The sequence below is a fragment of the Trichechus manatus genome, unplaced genomic scaffold, assembly GCF_000243295.1.
Source record: "Trichechus manatus latirostris isolate Lorelei unplaced genomic scaffold, TriManLat1.0 scaffold00007, whole genome shotgun sequence".
Taxonomy (NCBI): Eukaryota; Metazoa; Chordata; class Mammalia; order Sirenia; family Trichechidae; genus Trichechus; species Trichechus manatus.
Window position 1 is genome coordinate 22,062,440 of NW_004443943.1, and position 22,399 is coordinate 22,084,838.

Genomic DNA, 22,399 nt, shown 5'->3' on the forward strand with positions numbered 1-22,399 from the left:
TACGAGAGGAGACAGTATGCTTGGGGATGTGCTCTGAGCCCTCCTGGCTAGGGCCCAGCTCGCCCCTGGCCAACGCCAGGCTGCTCCTTTCAAAATGGGAAGCAAGATCCCGCACACTCGCGGAGGAGCCAGAGCCCAGGAAGAGGGCAGCTCGGTTGATCTGGTGCATGTCCCGGTAGAACATGGAGAACTGCATCCCAGCCTTTCTTGAAAGAGGACAGGGCCTCCTGGTGCTGGAGCTATACTCCTGGAGGCTCATGGTGCTGCTTGACTTGCTGTCATATTCCCGCCGGCAGCGCGTGAGCAGGTTCTCAATGCTTCCCCCCACATGCAGGGGGAGGCCTCTTCTGGAATCATTCAAAGAAGCTGAAACGCAAAGGTTCTCACAGCTCTGAGCCTTCTCTGAAGACAGTAGGACACTCTTCTGTTCCGGCAAAAGAGTGCTGGGAGCAGAAAGCCTGGGTTTGAATTTGGAAGGAAGGATTTCCGAAATGCAGGCTTTCGCAGCAGAGAGGGGCTTCTTGTGCTTACACACAGGGCCTAAAGCATTGCTAGTGTAAAACGTTCGGCTAGGAACTGAAGATGAAGAAATCATGTGAGCATTCCCACCTTTACGGTCCACTGGTAAGCATGCAGAATAAAATAAACAGACCCATTAGGTTAAAGCTGAAAGCTGCTAAAGAAAAAATAAAGGAGAGGTAACATGCTCATCTTCCTTAAGGGTTTTTTTAATTTTTATTTCCAGTCCATGTCTGGAAGCAAAATAACTGGTGCTGCAAAGCAGGTGCAAAGACGCAACGAAAAAAATGGCCACCCTGCTAGAGTCAGGAAAGGCTGAAGCTCGGCTAACTTCTAGGAAAAGGGAATTAGAACAAAAAAGAGAGAGAGAGATGCTTCAGGGAGAGCAAGGTTGGGGGTTCAAGGGAAGGGAAACTATCAATACCAGAAAGAAAAATGGCCGGTGAGAGAACAGGGGATGGGATATCAAGGGCTCAAAGACCTGGATATAGATCCGAACAAGTCAGAGCCTATCCCAGTTGCTGGTGGTTGCCCCACTGCCGCCATCACCAAGGTGACGGCTGTGTTTGGGAGAGAGAGACCTGCAGGCGTCACTCAATTACCTTTAGTGGAAGCTGAGCTGGATGGTCGCTTGAGCCCACTCAGGCCCTGAAGAGGGATGTCGCCACCTTCCAAGACACTTTTATAAATCTGCCTCTCATTTTCCAAGCTAGTAAGATCCCCGGGGGCCCCATCTGATTCCCTCTTCACTGCATGGAAGTTGGAAGAATATATACTATGAACAATGTAATTTCAAAAAAGAAAGAGAGAAAAGGAAGGAAAAAAAAAAAAAGATAAGAGTTAGCATTTTTCTCAAAAGCACATTACCAGCTGAGGACTAGAAACACACTTGCTGGCCCGCTAATCAAGTGCTGCCCTTTCTAAAGGGCGTTCTTATGTAGAGTAGGTTTCTACAGACAAGACAGGCCCACCGGTGCCCAGAGTGCTCAGGAATCTTGTCTAAACAGGAAAGTGCTCTAATTGAGACGATTGTATTTGTGCTTGTAAAAGAGCAACTCTGTGAAACAATGCCGGGGGAAGGGTGGGAGGGAGGCAGGAGGGTGGGTTGGGTGCCCAGTGCTACATGCAATATGGCCCAGCCCAGGGCATGAGCAGAGCTTCTGACATGGCGCCGGCCAGTGTCAGCTATCTCAAGTCCGCTCCTTGGACTATTTTCCTGGGTTGTTCTCAAACGACTTGGTTGATAGAGCATTAAAGTCATCTGCCAATCAGCAGTGTAACAAGGAGGCGTCGGCTGCCCTGAGCCTCCGGGAAAATCAGAGACTAAGAGAAACTGGAACCTTCCGTTCTATGTGCTCTTACTAACACAGCCAAATTCTGCACCCACTTCTTTTAGAATGTGTTCAGAAGCTTATGACATGTATTGTGAGTACAAAGTACAGTTCAATTATAGCCTTCATTTATTTTTTACCGTGCTTAAATCTAGGTATTTTTGCAAGTTACCGCAAGTCCTTTTTGGAATGAGGTGGGGCATGGAAAAAAAAATTAAGAGCACTTGTCGAACCCCTCCCTTCTCCTAATCCCAGTTTCCTACGCCCTCAACTACTGACACGTTGAGACACACACACACTTATTTCTCAAGAAAGTCAATGACTCTTTTCCCACCCAATTACTTAGGCTGCTGCTTGGCTGCATTTCAATCCTACTGAATTCAGTTTACCGGTATCAACACTATTTTTTCACCTCTGAAGATCCACAGCTTGATGGAATTCCTTCCTCCCAATATTTCATAATGAATATTTTTAAATATATAGAAAAATTATACTAGTGAATACCCATACATCCACCACCTAGATTCTGCAATGAACACTGGGCTGCATTTGCTTCATTACACGTCTATCCACGTATCTTTCCCTGTACCCACCCATCAAAGACGAATTTTTTTGTACTTCACACAGCTGGCCTTTCCTGAGTCCCCAGGGTCACAGATAATGATGGCAATAGCAACCCTACACACCACTTGGTAAGATGTCCTACGTGGCAGGCACAGGACTAAGTGCTTGACAATCATTCTCTCTCTAATCCTCACAAAAAGATCTTATTTTTTCCATTTTTGAGATGAGGAAACTAAGGCACTGAGAGATTCCATCTCTTGTCAAAGAATAGTTAGTAAAATGGCAGAGCTGGAACTTGAACCATGTTGTCAGACACCACACAGACAGTATTCTCAGTCATTGTTTTATAACATTTCCCCATAACCGAGGAGTCCCTGGGTGATGCAAATGGTTGACGTGCTTGGCTGCTAACTGAGAGGTTGGAGGCTCAAGTCCACCCAGAGACACCTCACAAGGCGTGGTGATCTACTTCTGAAAATCAGCCATTGAAAACCCTATGGAGCACAGTTCAACACGTGGGGTTGACTTGACAGCAACTGGTTTTGGTATAGATGTCTTTTCCCCTTGCCGACTAACAGCTGCAGGTGACTGAGGTCAGTTTGTTGAGCAGATGGTCTCTAGAGCTTCGCTCACCTTGGTTTTAAGCTACAAGACCTCCCTCAGCACTGGGGCGTGACTCTGACAGTGGCTCCCATTCTGCTGGCCTCTGAACTGCCTCACCCTCAGTCAGAAATTCCAGTCCATCTTCCCTGTTGTTGTTAGTTGCTGTCGAGCCAACTCTGACTCATGGCGACCACATGTGCATAGAATAGAACTGCTCCATAGCTTTTCAAGGCTGTGACTGTTTAGAAGCAGATGGTCAGGCCTATCTTCTGAGGCACCTCTGGGTGGATGTGAACTGCCAATCTTTCGGCTAGTAGTCAAGCACTCAACAGTTTGCGCTACCCAAGAACTCCTCCATCTTCCCTTGTCATCGAGTCGATTTTCAACTCAGCAACCCCATGTGACAGAGTAGAACTGCCCGGTAGGGTTTTCTTGGCTGTAATCTTTACACAAGCAGATTGCCAGATCTTTCTCCTGCAGAGCTGCTGGGTGAGTTCGAATTGCTAACCTTTCAGTTAGCAGCCAAGGGCTTAACTGTTTGTGCCACCAGTGTTCCTATCCATCTTCCCTAGCTCCTCTTAACTTCCTTCCGCCATAACTCTAGGCCATAACTGGCTGCCTGACCTCAAATCTCCTCTACTTCACCTGCTGTCAGAACTCACCCCCTCTCCCCTTACCCTACTCTCAGGCTTTATTCTACCCATTATCACCATGTTTTCCTGCTTCCCCACCAGAACAACAAACCAGCACTAAGGAAACCTCTCAGGACGGACTTGCTACAGTCAACTGTTTTCTTTCTAATACAAAAGCCAACAAGCTTTTACCAGATGTGAACACTTTGCAAATCAAGAGCTCCTTGTTTAGAAACAACACCTGGAAGCTCTGGAACAATATTTTTAAATTTAACATCCGTATCAGCTCTCCTAATGTTGGAAAGACGGGCATCATTTGCCCCATTGTACAAAAGGGGAAACTGAGGACCAGGGTGGTGGAGACATTTGCTCATGGTCACAGAATTGTTAGGTTCTTGCTGTGTCCAGGCAGGTCAGAGAGGAATGAGAAAAGCAAACTGATACCCCAGGCTGGATGAGGAAGACCCAGTCAGGATTAGCAGCTACCGATTAACAAAACAAATTACTTTCAGAAGCTCAGCTCTGAGCAGTCCGGCTTGAGCCAGCTTTCAGCTCAGGAAGAGCATGCCAGGAGGAACCAGGGCACAGAATTCACCCTCTGGCTAAAATGCAGAACTGGCTGCTGAGTTTCAAGGGAATTCAGTGAACACACACTCACGGTAAGACTAAGGAGAGAAGAGAGCAATCACGTAAGGGCCATGGTTTCCAACTGTGCTCACAAACAGGCTTTGGAGGCGGGATCCTGGAAGTCTGAGATTCCAGTCTGACCCCAGCAAGCAATGTGGATCAGCTGGGGCAAACCCGCTCTGCTAAAATACTTGAAAACAATCTTTTTCTATCAGCCTGAATTTCTTTCATCTGCAGGAATAACAGGTGTGGTTGAGACTATCCAAGAATCCCATCTTCAAATCTGTTTTCTATGTAGAGTTTTCTTTTGAGCCCCCGATACATTCAGCTGCCTTCTAGATTTCTACACTTAGATGTCCCTCAGGCATCTTAAACTCAGCTGTCCCGAACCAAATCCAGTTCCGTTCCTCCTCCCATGTTGAAAATCCACCTACCATCACCCAAGCTGAAAACCCAGGGAGTCATCCCTTCTCCCTCTCCTTGCTTCCCAAACCTAATCAGTCACCATGTCCTGTTTACCCCTCTTCTGGACACAGCTCACACCAGTCCCTTCCCACTCTATATCCCTGGTATCTCCGTCTCATCACCTCTCATCTACACCTCTGCAGTAAGCGCACCATCACTCCTCAAGCCTGGACTCCCTCCAATCACCTGTGCAAAGCACTGCCATCAATATTTCTAGAAACGATCTCCTCATGTCATTCCTCTGCTCATTTATTCACTCAACCAATATTTATTGAGCACCTACTGAGTGTCAAATCGCTCTCCTAAGTGGAGATTCAGCAGTCAACAAAACAGACACAGAAGTCCACCCTCATGGAACTGAATTCACTGTTCAGAATCACTGGGTGAGTTCAGGAAGGGGAGGGGAAAGTAACCGCTGTTAACTGTAGCTTTGGTGGAAGGAATATGGACAAGGTGAAGAGGGAGGCTTCATCATTAGCACTTTGTACTGCATGAAAATTTTAAATTATATTCATGTTTTATTTGCAGCTCCTCTATAAAGTCTTCCTTGACTTTTCCTCCCCACAAGACAGAGGTGCTCACTTCCTCCTGGGTCCTGCCGATGCAATTACACTTGATTTTGATGGTTATTTGCAAGTCTGTCTCCTCTGTTATACTTTGGACCCTTGAGGGCAGGAAGTTTATCTTGTTAATCTTTGCATGCCTGGTGCATAGCATTGTGGTTCAATAAATATTAGTTGAATAAACGATTCTATAAATTAAATGCCTACATGCACACAGATTTCTGACACATTTGCCCAGGAGAATGTCCAAAGTTTCATATAGTTCTTCGGGTAATGATTTGTGTTTTGTTCTTAGATTAAGGGGAAAAGGTGTTGTCTATAGTTGTAGCATCACCACTTGGGAAACAGCTGCTTGTTCTTGACTGCCACCTGCTGGCCAAATATAGTAAAGCTCTTTGGTTAGGCAAAGACTACTGTGCTGAATGATGAAAATGTGTAGTCACCACTGCTGATTTATAAACATGATAACTGTAGAGAAACAAAATACAAAATTGCACATTCACTTTGATGGCAACTATAAAAAAGGTGATTTTTGAGGGCAAGGAATGGTAGCTGTATTGGGATACCAGGACTACAGGTGAATTTCTTCCTTCCTGCTCCATTTTAACGTTTTAATATAAATTCTAAATTGTAGTCTGTCCAAGATATGAAAGCAGATTTAAAACAAAATCATCACTTCCCCAGTCCCCACAATACTCTGGACCTGGGCCGTCTGTGACTCTTCTTTATTCATTCCTTGGATTAAGTCAAGTCCTGCCAATGTTTCTTCCAACAGATCATTCCCGTCCCGCAGTGAAAGGGGCCCAACTCAGTTCGCAAGTTCCCTGCCTGTTCTAAGTTAGGTGGAGTCTAGCGAAGGGAGATGAATAGATCCATTCATTTATCCAGCAGGCACAGATGGTGCCCTTTCCTGTCTGTCAGACGCTGCACTTAAAGGTGGCTCCTCACCACACTAATTCCAGATATGGACAAATCTTACTCATTTGAACAAACTGGGAGAAAACCAACTCTGAATTACTGAAAAATCCCCAAATGGTAGAATAACAGAAAGAAAAAACTCATCTGTTCCTGCTAAGTATTTCATGAGAGCAGGCTAATGCTGAAAAACAGGTCTTTGGAGACCTAGTTCAATGATACAAATAAAAGTGCTGGGTAAATTAACACATCGAATATCTTTACGTACATAAATACTTAGAATGGCTGAAACAATTTTCTCTTTTAAGCTGTTTACATTAGTGCCCTTCAATCCTGTTAACACAATATTACAAATAGTTGCTAAATTGTTTTTTAATAGCTCAAAACCAGGAAACCTTAGTGTGGCTTCTGTAAATTTATTACTGAAATTTGAATCAGTATGGTGGAGATGAGAGTTTACTGCTGACCTCAGTCCCTAGAACTTCATTGCCCTACTCTGGGTATACCTCTGCCGTGTACCAGCTGTGTGATCTTGGGCACACTAATTATGCTGCTTCTATGTGTCTGTTTCCTCACCAATCAAATGGAGATTAAAAGTGATACTTAATCCTAGGATGTTGAGAGGATTAAATGAGGTAAGGTATATAAACTGCTATGTATAGGCCCTGGCACACAGCACATGTTCAATACATCATTAAGACTATCATTTCATTCAAAACCTGTACTCCTAACCCTAACAGTCAGTGGTAGCTGCTTTCTCTTCTGAGCTTTTCTTTTTTTCCTAAATAATTTTATTGTGATAAAGCATATAAACAAAAATTTGCCGTTTTAACCATTTTTAAGTGTACAATTCAGTGGCATTAATTACATTCTCCATGTTGGGCAACCACCACCACTACCCATTTCCAAAAGTTCTTCTAAACTCTTTTGACCCTAACAGTCTATTTCATTCATTTGCCACTTTGCCTTTTTATTTTCTAATACTTATTTTTTGTGTGTTGTATCTTACAAACGAAGGGACTATATCTTATGCTCCACTGTATCTCCTATTCTAACATCTAGCGCAGTGCCTTAGTTCTAGCAGAGCTAAGGAGTTCACTCAGCTGGCCACCTGAGCAGCCTTCTCTGCCTTGTGCATTTCAGGAAGGTAGGGGTGGGAAGGTAGGCCAGGGAGGCCAGGCAGCAGGGTTAACGTTAAACAAAAAAATCAAACCCATTGCCATCAAGTTGATTCCAACTCATGGCAACCGTACAGGACAGAGGAGAACTGCTCCACAGAGTTTCCACGGATTGCCTGGTGTATCTGAACTGCTGACCTTTTGGTTAGCAGCTATAGCTCTTCACTACTATGCCAGTTGGGACCCTGGGTTAACATTGGGCAGTCCTAAACAGCAGGAGCAAGGAGAGATCTAGCTAACAAGCCCGACTGGGTGCTGGACAGTCAAGATGGTCAAAGTGACAAGCCGAGCACAAACAGGCGGACTTTGGGAGCAAGGAGAGTTTGCTGGGAGCTGTGGCTCTGAGGAGGCCCTTTATCCTTGGGTAGTCTGTGGTCATCTGGCTAGCTTCACCTTTGCAAACACACTTCTGGGACCTAAAAGGCATGTGACTGTTGTCATACTTTGAGCTGAAGGCACAGCTCAGTTTGAAGCTCTTCACAGGAGTGAGCTTAGGGGGCAGTGAACTTCTGTTAAGGGTGGCAGAAAAACCCGGAAATGGATAGCAGTGTGGTTGCACAACTTCATGAACGTAATTAATGTCACTGAATTGTACATGTAAAAAAGGCTGAAATGGTAAATGTTTTGTTACATAGATATTTACCATAATTTAAAAAAAGAGAGCGAGCCTCGGAGCCCAGAGCGGGGGCAGAGAGAAGGGAGGAGGTTCTGATGCCATATCTGAGCCCTGACGCCTCTTTGCCACATTGGTGGCCTCACCACCAAAGCCAAGGTTAGGAGAAGAGACTTTATACCTGGCCTTCTCGAAGGCAGAAACTGCCCTCTAAGGCAGGTAACTTTCACTCTGTCTGCTGTCTTAATATAGCTTCTCAACTTCTTCTCATGCTCTGGGGTATATTAATAATAAAGCACACATATTTATAGAAGGTAAATTAACATAATTAATCTGGCTAGAGCTTTTGATTACTACTCTAAGAGGATTAAGATTTTTCCATTATTTCACTGAAATACTCAAATCTCAGCTGATTTTCAAATGAAACTCCTCTTGCAAAGTACCTTCTTTGGCAAGGTAGGTAGGACCTGCCCAAGTGACCATAACACTTGTCAAAAAATCCATAAACTCAGCATTCAGACCAAGCTGGGCTTCTTATCTGAACAGGTGAATTCTGCTCGTTTTGGATTTACCCATCTCGGATGGCGCAGGTCATAGTTGTGTCTTTCCCCCCAACCATATTTCAAAGAACGAGATACAGACATGTTGGTGATAAGATGAGATGCTCCTACCAGAACAAGCTCCTTTCCCAAATCTACTGGATGCATCTGGTATGTAAGACTGAGCCAGGCACTGGGGAGACACAATCCATGCCTTTGAGGTGTTTATAATTGATCAGCAATTATAAAAACACAAAGGTATAATTCAGGTATACGGCAACAGACATGTGTCAGGAGAGGTACTAACCTGAGACTGGGTATGGAAAAGTTCAGTTAGGGACTATCTGTACAAGCTAAAATGTTTGCCATTTACCTTGCACATAACAAGGGTAAGGGTAGTGCTGAAAAATGTTGAACTGGGACAAGAGCTGCATGGCAAAGCACTCAGAAAAGTAATCTGGTAGAGGAGTCAGGGTGGTTTGGGAAGGGGGAAGAGCAAGGAGGCTGGTGGTTACCCTATGAAGATGTAAGTGGGGTGTGTACACATTAGCACGCAAGAGTCCTAAGGTTCAGTATAAGGATATCCACCCACATCCCCGTTTAAGAATCAGATACATCAGCCTCCCCGCTTGGCCCCATCTTTGCCAACCCCACCCTCCCCCAACCTTTACATCAGATTCCATCTGTCTCAGTCATCTCTCCCATCCCCCAAGAATCAGCAACAGATGACAGTTTCAATTCTAAACTCAACAAATAAACTCACATTCTAAATGTAAAGATATCAACATGGGGAAAGACCTATCAAAGGTAATATGAATCACCACAAAATTAATTTAGACAAGGAAGAGAGGCCAGAAGAAAAGTAATCTGAAGACTATAATGAGACTGCTAGTTGTCACCAAACTGTCCATCATTCGAAGCCACAAACTGCTACAAATAAAACACACTTTGGATCTAAAACACAAGCCTCTTTCCGTTTCTGACATTTTATACATGAAGCTATATAAACAGTGACAACTTACTATCCAGGAGATTCTGAAGAAGCTTCCGGAGTGGGGCTGACTGCCGAGCTCTGTGAATGTTAAAAAAAAAAAAAAGAGTACAGATGGTTTATTTTGACTCAGATGCTTCACACCAAGGGGAGAAAGAGAGAAGTCATTTTCCTTTTCTAGTTCAGGTAAGTACCTTGGGGAGACAAGAAGCCTGGCTAGAAAGGTTTTCCGTGCTGGTGGAGGGTGGTGGTCTCTTTCTTTGGGAGGACATCTCTGGGCAGGTGGGCTTACCTACTCTCTGGTCTCTCCCCTTCCAGTGGATGCAGCCAAGGCCCTCTGGGTGGGTCAGGACACCACCTCTTCGCTTATATTTATTTCAAGTTGCAGTCCCACTGGGTGGATGGCTCACTATTTGGCCAACATGCATTAGTGTTCCTACAACAGCATATCCTTCACCAGCTTCTCCTTAACCCTCAGACCCTCCTGCCAAGCCCATCAGATTCCTTCATGCACCCCAGATGCCACCCTCAGAGGGAGAGTCATCCAACTCTTTAGGTTCAGAATGTACAAAACAAACTTTAAAATACCATACTGTCTTTAGATAATTTGTTTATGCCTGCAGATTTAGAAGCATGCAAATGGGTAGAAATGCAATTTCACAAAGCCTGTTAATGACCATTTCAGCACGAATGGGGGGAAAATCTTATAAAGTTATGGGCCACTGCCCAAAAGAGAAGAAAACAATTAACCAAGAGGTACATACAGAGAAAAAGCAACGTAAGTATATACTTTAGGGTTTCTGTTGTTGTCTTGGAGAGAAAAATGCAAAGCGTTCAATGTATTTGTTTTTAAAAGTAACGTGTTGAATAAATCAATGTAAAAATTAACTTTAAAATATACTCGAATCTCTAATAATGACCATTTAAAGGAAAAAAGCCATCTGGAGGAGAAGAGATAGTTGGGGAAAGGAGAGAGGCACTAGGAGTGGGAAAAAAGGAGGTCGTGAAAGACGAAAAGGGAGATGACAGGGAGGGAGAATGAACCTTCATCAAGGGCTCGCCCACCTGGCCCTCTGCCTGATGAAACACCCACCCTCAACTTGCTGGGTCCTTTAGTTTCTGAGACCACCTTTGCCCCAGGATGAAGACTCTGCCCCGCACCCATTATTCCTCAGAGAGGGCACCCTTTCTTACCTCCACATTCATCCTCCCAGCTCTTTTGGCTGCCCTGGTCTTTCCTGCCCACTCTCTCTAAGCCTCCCACCCCTCGGCACCTGTCCCATTCTGGTTCTTCTACTACCTTTGATGAGCGTGTTGTGCTGCTGTTAGGTGCTGTCAAGTCGGTTTCAACTCATAGCAACCCTATGTACAACAGAACAAAACACTGCCCAGTCCTGCACCATCCTCACAGTAATTGCTATGTTTGAGCCCACTGTTGCAGCTACTGTGTCAATCCATCTCATTGAGAGTCTTCCTCTTTATCACTGACCCTCTACTTTACTCAGAATGATGTCCTTCTCCAGGGACTGGTCCCTCCTGATAACATGTCCAAAGTACATGAGATGAAATCTCGCCATCCTCACTTTTAAGGAGCATTCTAGCTGTACTTCTTCCAAGACAGGTTTGTTCGTTCTTCTGGCATTCCATGGTATATTCAATATTCTTTCCCAACACCTAATTCAAAGACATCAATTCTTTGCTCTTCCTTATTCATCGTCCAGCTTTTGCAAGCATATGAGGCCACTGAAAATACCATAGCTTGTCCCTGATGCATCTTGGAAAAACTTTCGCATGACCTTGCTGAGTCTTCTGGGAACTTCTTCCTTCCTTCTATGATCACATCCATCTCTTCCATCAGTGCTGGACCCCTGTGGAGTCCCTCGATTCTTTGCCACATACTTACCCAGCAACCTCCAAAGGCTTCAGAAACCTCTTAAGTAGCAAATCTACTCACCTTCCCTTGGAGTCTGCTTTTCTGGACCTCTCTGGAGCACTGCATATTTCTCAGGCTTTCTCCCCTTGCTCCATCAATCACTTTCCCCCTACCTCTCTGAACTGTTGTTCCTCTGCCCCTCCCCTTCTTCCTCTGTTCTATGTCAGTACACCCGAATGGAGAGTTGTTGGTCTCTCATTCTTTTTCTTAACATAATTCCCCCATGGATGTTTCATCTACTCCCAGGGCTTCAATCATTGCTTCTCTGAAGGTGACTCCAATCTATTTCTCAAGCCCTTGCCCACCTCATGAGATTATTTTACATTTCCAACTGTCTGTTGGATACTCCCTATATGATACCTGACCAACACCTCAAAAGTAAATTACCAAAACTAACTTACCTCTACATTGATTTCCCCACATCTTTCTTATGTGAAGTACTGGCACCTCCACTCTCCCAGATGCCTAGCCAAAACACCATAGCGTTGTCTTGCCTCCATTCCATCCCCCCAATTCTTTTTCAGATCAATTAATTAAAATGTGCCATTGCCATTTTCTCTCACATCTGCCCTTTCCCTCCTTTCAGGCTGGTCCTATGCCAGTATAGGCTCCCACCATTCATGCCTGGACTACCACAGTAGCCCCCTCATCGCCTCTCACACTCCAGGTTCTTCTTCCTTCAATTCAGCCTCTCTAGAACAATGCCACTAATCTTCTTAAAACACCTCCTGAACTACCTCATTGGTCTGAGGGCAGAATCAACCATCTCCGTAACCTTGCTTCATGAGTAGCTACAATCCCTCTTTCCCAAACCGACCTCTCACTATTCCCACCCATAAATATCAGTTCCAGCTGAACCTGTCTACTTATCCCTTGAATGTATCTTAAACATGGTCACTTCTGTACTCTTTCTAATGCTTTTACCATGCCCCAAATGGATGATCCCTTCCTTCACCACATATCTAAGTTCTAGACATCCTTTGAAATCTCTGCTAACTCCTCTGAGAAGCCTTCCTTGATTTTCCACAAGATTTCTCTCTCTTTTCGTACTTAGAGCCCATCCCCTTCATTTAGCTCTTAGTAAGCACTGATGTGTACTGTTGGTGATCTTACTTACGAGCGTCTGACTAAACTGTGAAGCTCTTGAGGGTAAAGTCCATTTCTTATGCTGACTTAGAACCCTCCCTCCACAGCATGTCTTATGTGCATTCGGAACTAACGTGAAGATGACTCATTTATGCATCAGACACTTCTTTGTGCCCACTGTGCCCCAGGCAGGGTTCTAGATGCAGAACAGTCTCTGTCCTTAGGGAGGCTGCAGTTTAGTCATTCTCTAGTGCCTTTCATCCTTGTAACGTGTTACAGAACCTGTTACCATTTTGGACTACTTCGAGAAGTGCCCCATTTTCGCTTTTGGCTGACCTGTAATCTCAGAGCCCCCATATCCATGCCCAGCCCACCTTAGGACTTACCTGTAGCCAGAGTCCTCACTCTAGAACTGTGATTACTTCCCACCTCAGACGTTCAATCCCACAGTGGCTGCACCGGGTTCAAGTCCCCTCCCCCATTACCTTGATCACACACTCAGGTGTCTCACCTCGGGTGCTTCCTTTGAGTTCCGATTCCTGGACCTACCCACTGCCTTCTCTGCCTCCCTCTTCCTCCAGTGACTCTCCGGATTCCCGAATCCGAACCCCTCGGACCTGCCTGCAGCTACTCAGCTTCTGGCCCTCTTACCCCAGCCCTCCTTGGCTGCTGCCACAATCCCCTGGTTTCAGTCTCTGACACATGACTTTGCGTAGGCCAGTGGTCTGACTCTCCTTGTCTTAGTTCTGCTCAACTATAACTGGTCAACTAGCAGTTTACATTTTTCCTGCCATCGTCTGTGGACCTTCCCAGCTTCTTCAGCAGTGTCCGCAACCCCTTTTTATTTTCTGTGAAGATAACTTTTTCTTGTAAGTTTTTTTTTATTTTGTCAGGGAGCTTTCCAAACATTTAGTATTTCTCCCCCTGGGAACCTTTACCCTGGACTCCCTTTCTGACATACCATTTAATAAACCACATTTTGACGTAGCTCCCTTTAAAGACATCCATGCAGGTTGAGTTTCAAACGCTTGTTTGTGGCCAGGCTGTCTGGCCTCTGGAGTGCATTTTTTTATTAAGTACTTTCTGACCTTTAAAATGATAACTACTACTACTCTGACAGTGCCATGCACATAAGAGGCACTCAAATCATGGCTGCTGCTTTTGAAAATGATCTCTGAGGCTGGCATCTCCCAGGGCTGCAAAAAAGCCAAGGAAACTGCCAAAATTGGCTCCCTGAAAATTCAGAGAAGGCATGCAGAGGTGAAGGGAGGGAATTTAAAAGGGTCGCCTCCTGAAAGCAGAGAAAGAGACCGGTAACAGAGGGGAGGGTACATAGTTTAAGTCGCCAGCCATGCTTCATATATTTGAAAAATTCCCCTTAAGGAAGATTGCAAGCTCAAAAGAAATCCAAGCAAAAATTAACTCTGGGGAGAAGAAATCTAAAACAGGAGTCAGAAAGCCATACAGCTTAAAACAACCAGCATAACTATCCATCACCTCAACTACATCAAAAACCATTTATCACATAGAAGAAAACAAACAGAGCTTGAGAGGAACTGATGGCATGAGAAAAACTAGGAAATACCTGTGACAAGTTTGCACTGGGTGCTTTATTAAGCGTCTCCATTTTTTCTAAATCTGCCTCTAACTCTGTCTGGCAGAGGTTGAGATCTTTGTCTAGATTAGTCTGGTTAAAGAAAGAAAAGACAGGAAAGAATGTTTTAGTTTAGAGGAAAGGGAGAAAGAATGGAAGGTTAAGTTTGAAAAAATGAATTTTTTAAGTGTTACTCTTTAAAAAGGCAAAGATGGCGTGACTAAAACACAAGAGTTACTAGAAATTAGTTAAAGACATGAAAACAGAGAATGCAACATTAGGCATATAAAATATAAATCCTGAAGTAATCAGAGCTTCTAAAATCTATTCTACTTGCTAACGAGAACTACAAATACCACAGAACCTACCTTTGTGGAAATACCTACGTTCTCTCTTTCCAAAGTACGGTGAATGTGATAATTGTTATAGCCAGAAGAAGAAATAACTTCTTTCAAAATCTTTATACGTTAATATAGGTTCTCAGAGACTACTTTGTTAAATTGTTTTATCACCAAGCCAAAAAAAAGAAAAAAAAGTTATCACCAAGTCAAAAAAAAAAAGTGATTTAAGAAAACAAAACAAAAAAGAACACCACAACACACTCACACTAACCAAGGCTAGAGAGCACGCACACAGTCACAGAGGAGGCACGGCCGAATTACCTTTCTATCCTCTCTAGGAAGGATAGAGCAGTCTCCAGGAGTATAATCCCATATCTTTTTGGGAGGCTGACGGGAAGCAGAGGAGGAAATGAAGAAATGAGCATAAGGACATAAAGACAAACACGGAGACTTGTTCAAACAGAGGGGGGCACGCTGGGAGAACCATATCAACACAGAGAGGTGAACTCAAAAGCAAACGGGGTGGGCTGTTCTAAGAAGGTCACCTAAGGTCACAAGGCTGCCTCAAGGAGGGACCCTGGAGAACTCGGGAGCTGGAGACATTAACTAGGAAGCTTGTTTCTATGTCTACGTCTGTCTCAAGACTAAATAATTGCTGGAACCTAAACAGCAAAAACTTTAAAAAAAGAAAAAAAAAATTAGAAAGAAAGCATTAACACCAATTTGAACAAAAATAAAAACATTTCAATTCCTCACTGTTCTTTTCCAACTAAGATGGACGCTGGAGTGTCTACATTTTTGAAGCAGTCTTTCCCACTGTAAAATTCATTGTTTTAACAAATGTGTGAGTTTAGTGATTTGGCCCACATAGGGTAAGCTAACTAAATGTGCTTTCTGTGGTTTTTCTTCTCTCTTGTGGCAATGAAATCCATTTATAAAAGTGTTAAATACTGCACTGTATAACTACACAATTGCACATCAGTAGTTTTAAAATTCTTGTTTTACAGTTTAGATAGAATTTGATAGCACCGTTAATCGATATAGACATATCTTCCACCCCACTTAGAGAACAGAGTTTAAACTTGAACTGTACACTATGAGGTTATTTCTGTTTTCTCTTTTAATCTCTCATGTTAGAATTAGAGTTGCATTTCTAAAGCAAGTATCTGCCCGGAGATGAGGTAAAGTTTAAGGAGGTGGGAGTTGGGATGGTGAAATATTCAGAAGTTACAGGTCAATTCTAACGCTGAAACCTGTCATTAGTATGTATCCCACCAATGGGCGGGCCCCGTTGGTCTCCCTATTTAGACATGGCATTTCTTATTTAATGACCTCTGGGGAGATAAGAAAAAGGGCTCATTTATAGCTCCTAGAATTGTATGCAAATTTAATTATAATCAACTCTATGGAAGCATTCATATTGGTTTACACTGTGAGGTTCTGCCTTGAGCTTACTAAAAGAAATCACATTAATTTCTGTAGAAATTAGAAGAAAAAGCTGATACCCAGCTTCGCTTTAATGAATCTGCAAAAAAGAAAACTGATCTGAATCCAAGGTGTGTTTACCACTGACAACAGGTCAGCAATATCATCTCTGTATGTGGACTTTTGGCATTTTGTAAAATTGGTATTAACGATTATCATTAATCTTTAAGCACTTGATACACTTGGACTGTCCATCTTAGAAGGACACTTTTAAAGTCACATATGGTACCCCTAGAGTCACTTATTTACTGCAAAAAACAAGACAGCATTTATAAATTAAATTGGTTTTAAATACTCCTAAAAATGGTCCCTGTGGTCTTGAAATATTTTATATTCTGCAACAATTTGTTAGAGCTAAAAGGTATTACAGTCAGGATCTTGCTGAAATGTCAGCTGGGTTTTGGCTTGAAGAGCAAATGTCTAGGGTCAAAGTTCTGGCAGGCTCTACTCAATCAAGGGAAGGGTGTCCCAAGTTGGTGTGAAAAAAAGTCAAATGATGATCCATATGATTTGGTAGGAGTTTTAATTTCATTTTCCTTTTGGATTGTGTGTACAAATGGTTAATGTGCTTGGCTGCTATTTGAAAGGTTGGAGGTTCAAGTCCACCCAGAGGCACCTAAGAAAGGCCTGGCAATCTACTTCTAAAAAAATCAGCCATTGAAAACTCTATGGAGCATAGTTCTGCTGACACACAGGGGCTCGCCATGAGTTGGAGCAGACTCGACGGCACCAGTGGAGGTGGTTTGAATGGCTAAAAATCTTCTAAAACAGCTTCCATGGTTCACACCACTGCTATTTACGTCTCTTACTCTTTGGTGGTCCACAGTGGTTAGAGCAGAAAGCGAAGAGAAGAAAAAATTTCTCCCCAACCCACCTTCTTCCCAAACAATGGGAGTAATATCCAGTTGTCAACTTGGAACCTTTCATCTCAGTGCTATTTCTCAGCATATGGGCATGGAGTTATTTTGGCAAGTCTTCAAGAGTGTTATCTGTTAAAATATGACCCACATAAAAGGAGCAGTCCCATTAAGAAGGACTCTGATGTCTGTGTAAGGAATGCAGCTGCCTCCGGAGAAAATGCCATTTTGGAAAAGCATCTCTAAGTCTTTAAATAATTAAGAGGCAGTTACAGCAGTGGGGTAGAGATACAAATTATAGGAAGAACTCAATATACATTCCTTTTAATTGGCTGTGTGGTACTCAGACCATATTTTCCAGTAGAAACAATGTTATTTGACAGAAGCCCATTTAGTAAAACAAATCAATCATAATTAATTAGAAAAATATTGTTTCATAACTTCTCCTAAAAGCTAGTAACTGAGATAAAAACAGTTTAGTTATTACTCGTATGAGGAGATGGCTAGGAATTTGTGGATTCTGAAAGGGACTTAAAAAAATCACTGGTATGAACTTTTTGGAAACCGTGGTGGTGTAGTGGTTAAGTGCTACGGCTGCTGACCAAAAAGGTCAATCTACCAGGCTCTCTCTGGAACTCTATGGGGCAGTTCTACTCTGTCCTATGGGGTCACTATGAGTCAGAATTGACTCAGTGGCAACAGGTTTGCTTTTTTTGTTTGTTTATGGACTTTTCGTTCATAAGGTAACTTCAAAACTAGTAGCTTTTGATTTCCTTGATGAAGGTGTGGCATTATTGTTACACACACCAATCATGTTTTTTTCCCCTTCTGGAAGGACACATACTAAAAGAAGCTTTTTCTTTGTTTATTTAAAAAGAAAAAAGAGAATTAGAATACTGTTAAATATTTGAACTCCGAAAGGATTGCCTAAGATAGGTTTAACTGATGTCTGAATGGTGAACAGCAGAGAAAAACGGAGAGACAGAAGACCGAAATGGCATGTGCACCAAAAGCTTTGGTCAGGTTTTGGGTGAGATGCTTTCCTCTCGTCTGGTCAGTAGGGGGTGCTGTTCTTTCACGACAGCTTGGCTGCTATTTGGAGATGGGAGTCCAGGAGGGAACCAGCTGGGTGAAACCTGTTTCTACAAGTAGGACGTTTGCAAATCAGGTGCCCTTAACTCAGAAGATGCCTGGGCTTTCAAATGAAGCTCAGCATCACCAACTCAAATTACTCTTCTGGGGCACCTGCTTAATATCTCTTTGTCTTAGTCTTAATGAAAAATACACATTATGGAATTTAGCATTTTACTGAACTCTAAAGTTAATTCCTATCTGCAAACAAAACTATCATCTCAAACCACAGTAATTCACCCGCTAGATTCAATGTTTAATTTTTATACACAAAACTCCTCCGCATTTTTATATACGTTTTTTACAGTTGTAATAATTAGGACATTAACTGGAGTTTTAACGTCAGCTTCCAGTCATCTCCAGTGGAAGAATGAGCTCAATTCTGCCTTCTGGTTTGATACTCCTTTGGGTGTAGGGCTAAGAAAATCCTCCTTTAAGTGCCAAAAGGCATTTTGCACCAAAACCAACTCAGAGGCATCACTGGGAAGCTGCAGAACATTAGGCTGAACACTTAATTTGCTAAAATTCCTATTTCCTATTTTAAACTTTGAGAAACATTATCCTAACTCATGGAAATCACTCCCTAAAAGTCATTTACAATGGGGCTGTGCTTATGGGTCACACCTGCAAAGAAAGGCCCTTCCTGACCTGTTCTGGCCCTTCCCTTGCATATGTGCTGTTAAAAATGCCATTGAAAGCAGTGACAGTGCTAGTCTTCTCTGTGTGTAATGCAGCTCCCTGCCTGTCTTCAGCATGCCATAAAGACTAGTCAGTGAAGGGAAAAACAGCTGAACTAACACCATCCACAGGCTCTTGATATTTGTTGCTAGCGGTGGGAGGTCCTGAGAGGAGCAATGATGTAGTGGTGTCTCTCTGGGATATTCTGGCAAGAAATACTTGCAGAGCTCACAGTCCTTTCCTGGTGAAGTGAAGCAGTGGAAACCTCACAGGCTGCAGTGAGAATGGACAGTCCCACTCTTGATGCCTGATGGGCTACAACCCACTTCCTGAATTCCTTACAAATAGCTCTGATTCTTTAGCAGCAACAATGCATCAACAGCATCATTTAAAAAGGTGTCTATAACCACTGAAGCTATTAAACTTACCGGTTTCCCAAACTCCAATTCCGAAAAGAATTTATACCAAGGTTCATTCTTTAAATCTATCTCTTCTGGGCTTATATCCCGACTCTATAGGGGTTGGTGATAGGGAAATGGAAGAGAGAGAAGGATAACATTATGCAAAGATTACATAGGAAAAGGCCAGTAGAGATGCAGTGGTTTCCAGTGATATATAACAACTGCATTTAACAGCAGCAGCCATCCATTTTTACTGACATCAAGCAAAAAAACTGGAGGAAGTGAAAATGCTGGGAGAGGATGGGTTTATAAGAAAAGGGAAACTGAGGTAGGGAGCAGTGAGTGAATCATTCTCAGTCCTAAGGCAGAAGGCAAATGGACTGCAGAAGTAGACTCTGGACCACAGTGCTGCTCTCCACAACAAACCTGAATCTGGGCACAACAGTATTCCCCAGTAATTGTCAGTACCATGGGAGAAAAGAAAGCCCCTATTTCCTCTTTATGAAGTATTAGTGACAAGCAAATAACCTGGTGAGTACACCACACATTTAGCCATCTATGCCAGGTGAGTACAGCAAACAATTTTTATGGGCTAGTACAGTTTTAGTACTTATTTGCAAGGCTGTCTTAAGGTTTTCAAAATAAACGCAAATACGGACACTTTATAAAAGCCAATTTGTTAATACTGCATCTTTAATGGCACATGAGCAGGTGAGAAACCATGTCCTGTACACAGTAAAGTGAAAGATGATATAAGTAAAAACAGAGGACACAAGTGGAGAAAAAAACATTCTAAACAAGCATCTGTGGAGATGAGTACAGACAGAATATTCTGTGTTCTAACAAATACATGTTAAAGAACTGGGAAAAATAAAGTCAAGAAAAAGCTGGACAAGACAGATAACAGAACAACAGGGGGGAAAAACTTCTGGGTTATGTTACAAAATTAAGTTAGCTTTCTCACTTTATATAGCTTAAAGAGGTAGTTCCCATAGACTGATAAATTTGACTCCATGGGATTATATATATACATACTTATTTTTTTTAGAACATTTTTTTTATTGTGCTTCAGATGAAGGTTTACAGAGCAAATTAGTTTATCTTTAAACAATTAATATACATATTGTTTTGTGACATTGGTTGTCAGCCCCACGACATGTCAACACTCTCCCCTTCTCGACCTTGGGTTCCCCATTACGAGCTTTCCTGTCCTCTCCTGCCTTCTCGTCGCTGCCCCTGGGCTGGTGTGCCCATTTAGTCTCGTTCTGTTTTATGAGCCTGTCTAATCTTTGGTTGAAGGGTGAACCTCAGGAGTAACTTCAGTCCTCAGTCAAAAGGGTGTCCAGGGGCCATACTCTCAGGGTTCCTCCAGTCTCTGTCAGATCAGTAAAGTATGTTCTTTTTTTTGTGGAATTTAATATTTGATGAAATATTTATAAAGTTCTGACACCTTATTCCTTGGAATAATAAGTATTTCTGGAAATAATTAGTTGGAAAATGAGTGCCTGGAAAGCAAATCAGGATTTCCCCTTAATAAATTGGAGGTATGTTCACTTGAGACAAGAGGGTTTGAGGCTCATGGCATAATTAAATTCATACATATGAATTAAAAAAAAACTTTGATAATCAACAAAAAAGAACAAATGGTGGATTTCTGACAACAATAACAAATACGAAATGTAAAAATTTTCTACTGAGATTGAAAATATCATCTGAGAAACTTGACTCCCTTGGGGCTACAACACATGAGGAAGGGGGCTGCCTGGAGGAAGGGTCCTGTGTTCACGTCTTCAGGGCCACTGCTTCACAAGCAGTTCCTCCTGGACGCCATCTTTCTTAGCAGTTCAAACTGTCAAGGTACTCAGCTGCTAACCGAAAGGTGGGAGATTCGAGTCTACCCAGAGGCACCTCGGAAGAAAGGCCTGGTGATCTACTTCCAAAAAATCAGCCATTGAAAACCCTGTGGAGCATAGTTCTACTCCGACACACATGGGGTCACCATGAGTTGCAATCAACTCAATGGCAGTTGGTTTTTTGGCTTGCAGTTTGTAGAAATGACTGTGAACTTTCTTAGTGATATTTATTAACCCCTTCTTTAAAGATTCTTAGAAGAATCTTTACCATTATTTCTGTTTTTGTTATAAGTAGAGAAAGATACGGACATATAGCAGAGAATCTTTAACTGAAATTAAATGAATATAAGTTAGTTGAATTCAGAGGGAAATGTGTACTGAAACAGTTGGTCCTCTAGCATCCAGATAAAGCTGCCTCCAGTCTTTAGCAACTCACAACTAAAATCTTGTCGGACAAGGCTTGCCTTCACTGAAATAAATGAATTCTAGTATTTATTCAGTAAAATGAGGCATAGTACCTTCAAGGACACAAGTATTCCAGAGAGACAGTTTAGACACTGGGACATTCTAGATCCTTATATGATGGAGTTTCATGGAAATCTTATTTCATGTTTATTATTTTTACAAAGACTATTTATAAACTACTCTCTGGGAATAGGTTAGGCTTTTTTTTAAAAAAATAAAATGTTACCAACTCTTTCGGCACACTGCTTAAAGGTTTTGGGACTCACAGCCTTGAAAGAATTAACTCATTTTATTCCTGAAGGTTGTCAGCAGATTTGTTTACTGCCCACGTTATTGCTGTGCCGGGAATTAAATCAGGAGGTATGTCAACCAGCTTGGGTCCACAGCAGCCTGCCTCAGTCCTTTGAGCTGCTCAGAGATAAGGGGAAAAAGGTAACACCACACAGCACTAACATCTACATTTGATTCTGCCGTTTATAACCCAACTATAGATCCAATTAAGTAACAAAAAGGAAAAGTCCATTGGATGCAGAGCAGGATCCTGTCCCAGCAGGCAGGCAAGCTTCACAATGCTGGGCAGAGTTCTCTGATGCTGCAGGCTACTCTTTTCCCAACTTGACAAAATCCTTGGAAAAGGCAGGTGACTCCCCAGGAAAATACCGATTCTCCTCAAGGACAGTTTTGCTGCTAGAACAGGACCCAGAGAACAGCTTAACATTTTATTTAAATAAATAATCTGAATGGGGTATGGTCATCTGCCCACTTGATAATGTTCATAGTTATTTAACCCACACTGTTGCACTGGATTCTCTCAATGTTTCAGTAAGGTTGGCAGGCCAGGTAATATTTCTATTTTATAGGACGTTCAGAAAGGTAAAGGGACTTGCCTCAAGACATAAGGCAGAGTCAGAACATGAACCCAGAACTCAGATCTTCCAACTCTGAGTCCAGTGCTCTTTCCACTGTATCAGTGAGAAGGGGACAGACCCGTTAAGTTTGCAGATGACACTGAGCTAAAGCAGGGGTAAGTGAGGA

At 42.7% G+C, this 22,399-nt stretch overlaps 1 protein-coding gene across 1 annotated transcript in view; it reads right to left on the reverse strand.

Annotated features, from left to right (window-relative positions):
• SORBS1 (sorbin and SH3 domain containing 1) overlaps positions 1-22,399 on the reverse strand; it is a 116,002-nt gene that overhangs the window by 36,639 nt on the left and 56,964 nt on the right. Inside the window, exons 17-21 of the mRNA XM_004369961.2 lie at positions 19,074-19,157; positions 14,816-14,881; positions 14,145-14,246; positions 9,572-9,621; positions 1,122-1,294 (exon numbers count right to left, since the gene is read on the reverse strand). Coding sequence (XP_004370018.1) covers positions 1,122-1,294; positions 9,572-9,621; positions 14,145-14,246; positions 14,816-14,881; positions 19,074-19,157 — 475 coding nt within the window. The remainder of the gene's footprint in view (positions 1-1,121; positions 1,295-9,571; positions 9,622-14,144; positions 14,247-14,815; positions 14,882-19,073; positions 19,158-22,399) is intronic.